General features: G+C 42.3%; 1 protein-coding gene, 1 long non-coding RNA gene and 1 pseudogene across 2 annotated transcripts in view; 2 read left to right on the top strand and 1 right to left on the bottom strand.

Annotated features, from left to right (window-relative positions):
• Window positions 1-1,876: 1,876 nt before the first annotated feature.
• prkn (parkin RBR E3 ubiquitin protein ligase) overlaps window positions 1,877-6,942 on the top strand; it is a 35,645-nt gene continuing 30,579 nt past the window's right edge. The window contains exon 1 of the mRNA XM_084949630.1: window positions 1,877-2,160. Within this exon, the coding sequence (XP_084805756.1) occupies window positions 2,154-2,160 (7 nt within the window). The 5' untranslated portion in view covers window positions 1,877-2,153. The remainder of the gene's footprint in view (window positions 2,161-6,942) is intronic.
• The window catches only part of LOC146374462 (uncharacterized), a 4,825-nt gene continuing 53 nt past the window's right edge, over window positions 2,171-6,942 (top strand). The window contains exons 1-2 of the long non-coding RNA XR_014802119.1: window positions 2,171-2,533; window positions 6,568-6,942. The exon at window positions 6,568-6,942 is cut by the window's right edge and continues 53 nt beyond it. This is a non-coding gene — a long non-coding RNA (uncharacterized LOC146374462). The remainder of the gene's footprint in view (window positions 2,534-6,567) is intronic.
• On the bottom strand, window positions 3,744-4,944 carry LOC146374463 (uncharacterized; annotated as a pseudogene).

Genomic DNA, 6,942 nt, shown 5'->3' on the forward strand with positions numbered 1-6,942 from the left:
AATATTCTCTCCTGGGAGTGAAACAAACACATGTGCATAAGGCCCAAAATGTTGCTGTTCACAGCTGTCGGGACAAACAGACTCTGAGCCTCTGCAGGAACCCTGGCTGTGTTTGTTCTCTGCAGACATCAGTGACTCTGACCCCAAATGCTCCTCCTCCTTCCAGCCTCTGTAGTGCACGATACTTTCACAGGCTGCTCTCATTTATATGACCTCCAGAAGATTTGCGTTTTGTAGTCCATCTTCTGGATATTGTAGTTTCAGCACGGTGGACACGCAGCATCCCATCGTTAAGCAGAGACGAGTGTGAGGTCGTTCCACTTCTCAGCGCACCGCTCTGCACTTCTCCTCACCTCCTCTCTCAAGCTCTCGAGGCCTTTAAACCCAGAGTTCAAATAAATCAGCCAGGCCCTCTGCAGGGGAGCAGGTGAACTGTCAGAAAGGGAAACTGATCCACTTCCTGCTGCAGACGTCATTTCCTTGAAAATCATAATCAATAACTGGGCATCAGACAGAGGTTGGGATGTCAGAACAAGAATTCAACCGGCAACTGTGAGGAACCCGGACAAACACATAGACACAGATACACACACACAAACACAGATACACGCACACACAGACACAGTCTGTATTCATATCCTGATGGGGACATCTCATTGACTTAACCCTTCCCTAGCCCAGGGGTCGGTAACCTGCAGCTCGGGAGTCCTTATACTGCGGCCCCGCGTGGTTTGGGTAAAATAAATGACAAGTGTTTAGCTGAAGTGTATTTTATTTGTGTTTAGTTCTTTTTTAACTTGCAGTTCTAAATTGGAAGATTATTGTGATATTGAAATATAAAAATAAAATTATATTTTATTATTTTTCGTTGCTCAAAATAAGCGTCACACTGGCGGAAGCCGGTGTACCCGCCGAACGCCGTGCATTTATCGAGACTTTCGACCCCAGGTAGGCCAATTATGGATCTTCGGATCCACATTATGTCAGCAGCTCCACCGTGAACTATGTTAAAACAAACACCGCTCACGCCTCACAGACGACAGCTTACAGTCCTGTAAAGATGAAAGTGACTTCGTACAGCCCCGATTTGCAGACGCTTTGTTCAGAGGTTCGGGAGCAGAAGTCCCATTGTAAACATATCACGGCAGACCCGACGATGTTTGCATGAACACGTTTTTCAGCATCTCCTTATTGACCGCTTTTCACACACGGTTGCTGTGCGCACACAGCCGGCTGTAGCTTTGCAGCTCACAGCCGACACACACAACAGCAGAGAGAGCACAGACTTTAAGGCTGCGAAGCGTGATTGCGGGTGCCGCTCAGGTGCGTCCGACTCCCATGCAGCGGCGCTGCAGACCACGCCCCGCCGCACACATTAACCAGGTAAAATACATATTTATGCAGAATTTTTAAAAAAAATTTTAGCAGCATAGTGGTTTTTTCCAATTACTTTTTAACATTCAGGCTCCAAAAGCCCAAAGGCGATACAAGGGTGGCGGCTCACAACAGTTTTTCTTTGCTACATGGATCATTTAAGTTCAGCTTTTAAATTCATTGAAGAGACCTTCAACTGAGTGTCTTTCCTTTTGTTTTATTTCTTTAAGAGTTCAAAATGTGTTAATTACATAAATAAAATGTAATTTTCTCTGTAGCACTTCATGGATTTCATAAGCAGCACACCTTAGTTGTTCACACAAAGCATAAAGGTAAAAAAAACTATATACACAGTGTTATCTTCATTTTAGATGTCAGAAAGTATTTGCGGCTCCCAGAGTTTTTGTTTGCGTGGAAACCGGCTCCAAGTGGCTCTTTGGGGGTTAAAGGTTGCTGACCCCTGCCCTAGCCCCTTACCCTCACCTAACTGTAACCCTGACATTAAAACCATATTTTGAGTCTCAAAAGTGTCTTCAAACTAATGGGGACCGGGATTTTGGTCCCCACGAAGACGTTAATACCCATACACAGGTACACACACACACACACACACACCTGACACACAACCCTGAAGCTCCACCTCCAACCAGTAGGTGGGGGTAATGCGCCTGATTGTTGGAGTCAACTGAAGACGAAGAAAAAAGAACTACAGCCCCCAGGCGGCACTGCGGCCCGCAGACTGTAAACACACATGAAGGACGGAGAGAGCAGAGAGAAGCATGATCGGTGAGTCTACCGGACCGGACCGATCAGCTGATTGATCCGGTCAGTCAGCTGATCTGGTTTTTTTGGTTGATGCGGGTCAGTGAGGGTTCTGTGTGGGCTGTCCTGTGTGCGGATCGGTGGCTGTGTCCCAATTCAGGGTCTGCACGCTTGAAGTACGCATTTTAAGTGCGATTACGTCACCGCCACGCGACGACGGCTGTCCCAATGCGAAGTGTACTTCAAACGCGGCGTCGATATCCCCAAATATCAAGCGTGGTCCGGTGCACGCTTCGTGGTCCCATATATCCCACAATTCATAGCGCGGCGGTGGGTGTGGATAATTTTGCCGCAATTTTGCGGCAGAAGGGAGCGGCCGAAGAGTGAACTGTCAAAAGTAAGTACTGAATATGATGTCACTTATTTATGTGCGAATGTTTAATAACGAAGAACATTAAAGAGTCATTCCACGAGAATGGTTAAAATTGGACTTGGATGTTTTCACATTTTTTACCAAAATGTATTATTTATATGTATATCCCCCATCATTAAGGATATATTTAACTATCAGAAAAATGCATTTTCCCATCTCAGGCATTAGTTTTCTTTTATTATTGATCATATTTTTAAGATGTAGTGACTGTAATTCTTCAACCCCGTTATGGACACTTTGGAGGCTCTCTGAATATAATCATAAAATGTATTTCTAAAGAAATCAATATGTTTACATTAATTAGATGTCCCCCATACTAATTCAATAATTTTACATAGAAAAACGACATAAAATCACACATTTTGACTCTCTTAAATCCTGAAATGTAACTAATGAGTGAAAGCAATCTTGTCATTTTTCATCAAAAATTTAGTTTAACTAAGAATTGTAATCGAAATCAATGATCATATGATAGAGCTCAATATTTCAAACAGAAATCCCCAAACATTAAATTATTTTTTTCAACATTTTAAGAAAATAATATATGAAAATGTAGGTGTGACGGGGTTGAGACTAGCATAACAGGGTTGAAGATGGTAACAGGGTTGAAGAGACAAATACAGCTTTACATATAAACAGTTGTTTACTCTTAAATTCAATGTATAGGGCTTTCCATTAGCATTATATCTCACTTTGTAACCATAGGAAGGACACCACATACAAACTGCAGTAGAATTAAGTTTTATTAATCTAAAGTAAAAACAACCACAACAGCACATTAACAACTAACAAACATTGTAAAGTGAATTACTCAAATGTAACATAATGTGTGTGTGTGTGTGTGTGTGTGTGTGTGTGTGTGTGTGTGTGTGTGAGGGTGGGTGGGTGGGTGTGTGTGTGTGCATGTGAGGGTGGGTGGGTGTGTGTGTGTGTCTAGGCATAAGAGAGCCTCATGAGGTGTGCTAAAAGTCACCTCACCCTTGCTCCAATAACATAGAATTAAACTTGATGAACTGGTTGAAGTAATAACAATAATAATCAGTTAACGATTTCAGTGTGTCTGTCTGTATCAGTGCCTGTGTCTGTGTCCATGTCAGAGTGTTTTTGCATCTGTGTGCCTGCATCAGTGTGTGTGTCTGTATATATGCATGAATGTGCCTTTTGTTTCATGAATTCATCTTGTGAGTCGGTTCCACACCTCTTTCAAGACTTCCACATGGCGCCTTGTCACAGCCTGTGGGGGTGGAATGCGTTCAAGGACATTGTCAAACAGGTACCAGAGGATATCATCCTGATGCAGCCAGAAGAATCGGTTTGACCCAACACGATGCATGCATTTGACCTGGACTTGTGTTGTTTGTATGTTTAGAATGATGCCTGGATACAAATCATCGTCATATCTGAGAATACACCATTTACCAACCAGCTCTGGGCTCTCCCACTGGATTTCTTTTCCTGGATTCCCCCCACTGCCTGTCTGTGATACAGCTGTTTCTACCTTCTGGCCAACAGTGAAACACTTGGTGTTGAAGCACTCGCAGTTAAACTGCTTCTGTGTTGTGCACATGCAGCTTACATCACGAACCATCGGTTCTCCTGGAGCTACAGTAACGACCTGGTGAATTCTCATGGTTCCAGGAACAGCTGGTATCTGCTTCGGCATTTTCTTCATAGCTTCCTCAACATCTTCACTTTTCACAAAGAACAGTTTCACACTTGTGTTTGTTTCAGAAAAGGCCCTGAATAACTCTTCTGCATCTGGGACGTCATGCCCCTTTGCTACCATCATGTCAGCTGCTCTTTTTAAGGCTCCCCCGACACCATCTGGTGCTCCTTTTCCATGACTAGCCTCGAAAAAATTCCAAGAACCAGCCTTGAATGCTCTTCTGTCCAGTTCTGTAGTGAAAAGGTAGAAGTTTCTTTGTTGTTTGTATCGTGTACAGGCTTAAAAAGTGCAGCACAGACACTTGTGGATGTTGGCCTTGAAGGTAATCTAGCACAGGATTTAGGTGCTGCCATATTGCTGGAGGGCCTTTATGTCTACTGGGGGAGATGGTGCTAAAGCACACAGGCTCTGAGAGTCCACCAACATGCAACACACCAGTATGAAGGGTGACCTGCTGATGTGAAGCCCCAAAGTGGACGGCCTGAACTTGAGAACTGTATTTACAGCTGTAGTTTTCTGAGAAGTCAACATGTATCAAAGCCTCCTCCCCTGACATGTTGTTCTTCAGCTCACGGCAGAAGGCATACTGCTGCTTGACATTAAAGTGATGCATTTTAAATTTCTTTACAAAGCTCTGGAAGAGCTCAATGAGGTCCTCTTGTGTGCCCTCCACAGATTTCTTGACTGTCACCTTGACAGTTGCCTCCATCTCTCAGCTCACTCTGCAGGTTTCTCTCCCTTCTTTCAGGATCAGCTTTAAGGCGTTCCCGATACTTCCTTTGCCTTTCTGCTGCTGTTGTTGGTGCCATCTTACTCGCATCCTTAACATGGAACATAAATCACATTCAGCATGCATGCAGTATAAGAATGCTGATTGAATATAATAATAATTAATTTAAATAATTGGATAACCAAAGTATTAAAATCTCAACCCCATCACAATCTCACAACCCCATCACAATCAAAAACATAACAGGGTTGAGTGTGACTGGGTTGAGATTTTTGCACAAACTGGCCGCTGCTCAATATAGTGACTACCAGACAGAGAACACATGGCATGCATGAAATTCAAAATCACCATATATTCATGAACTAACAAAAAGTTTTCATAAGTAATAGTTTTCTATCTTTTTTTCATGTTACGGTGTTGAGTCATTGAGGTTGACGACCACAATATCACAAGATAAATGACTAAAATAAAGGAAATGAATGGAGCAACTTGCCTGTCTCTGTGGTCCTGTTGTCCAAAAGACTTCAGTGATGTCACTTCCTGATGTATACAGAATTCTGGATCACACCATTGTATTTATGGGGGTGGGATCATTCATGTAACGGGGTTGAAGGGTTAGTCAGGTACAGGAATAATTGTGATTTTAATAAATAATTAACAATTACATTTGAAAAAAAGAAATATTAACAGCAAAAGAGCACAAATAGATGTTTAGGTTGATACCAAAATTTATTGACTTTTTAAATAGTTTTATTTGGTATTTTCAAAGTAAATTTTCATCAAGGCCATGAGGGACATGACAAAATAGGTGGTGTCAAATGAAAAAACTGTATTATTTCTCATAAAAAAATAAAATTAGTTCAGTGTTTTTACACTGTATTAAAGGGTACATTTCAATATATACGTAAAGCTGTTTAAATAGAAAGTTTGGTGACCCAATAGATGAAATACACCATAAGAGGTGAGAGGGACTCAAATTGTGCCATTTTCATGGAATGACTCTAAAACATTACTGTTGGCCACATGTCGGCAAAGTTGTGTGACATTAGTGATGTTTGTACTTTAAGCATTAACTTGGTTTTAAAGCCTCTACATATATATATAGTCGGCCTTAATCTTACAGAGAATGTGATGATTTTATGGATAATTAAAGTCAGTCATATATCCACAAACACAACAAGCTGAAAGTCAGTGATGCTGCTCGGTTTGCAGTCCTGAATATCACGGCACAAGCAGGATCCACTGCACTGTTAATGTTAGCTATGTTATATTGCTGCCTCTGTTCGGTGGTGTCGAGCCAAACGGACTTTAACGTGTGTTTGAACGAGCTGACGGTTCACTCGTTAAGCTGAAAGAAAGATGCTTTAATCACAGCAGTCACACATGTGTCCACTGGACCATCTGGGAACTCTTCTTGTTCAGCACTCGTAATAACACAAACACTAAATCCTCCTTCTCTGGTGCTGTTGTGTAGCAGTGTGTACACCTGAGACTGTCACCTGTCTGTCTGTCCTGCACTCTCTCTCTGTTTCTTTCTCTCTGATTGTGGAATAAAAGTATGAACATGTGTTTATAAGTTACACTTGTGTTTGAATCCTGCAGCTTATCACACATTTGATTTCCATGTGTGACGACTGCAAGTGTCCAGAGTGAGGACAGACTGAGGGACCCACTGCTGCACATCATCTGTGAGGCTTTGCAGCCCTGATGATCCACCAGGACAAACTCAGCAGTGTGTGAGGAAGAGGAGGAGGAAGAGCCAGCAGCAGCTGACAGATGGAGAGAATAGACAGACTGTTCCCTGTTTGTGAAGGACTGCTAGGAAAGTTTAACATAACTGTCTGTCCTGAATCAGTCTTATTAGGTAATGTTCAAATAATGTGATCATCCAGTGTTTTCAGTGTGGGAGAAAGTACTCAGGGCCTTCAAGTTACACACTATGAAAGGCAGCAACAAGTTTAATGTTCAGAAACCTAA

This window comes from Perissodus microlepis, chromosome 13 (assembly GCF_051167445.1).
Source record: "Perissodus microlepis isolate ML-2025 ecotype Zambia chromosome 13, ASM5116744v1, whole genome shotgun sequence".
NCBI lineage: Eukaryota > Metazoa > Chordata > Actinopteri > Cichliformes > Cichlidae > Perissodus > Perissodus microlepis.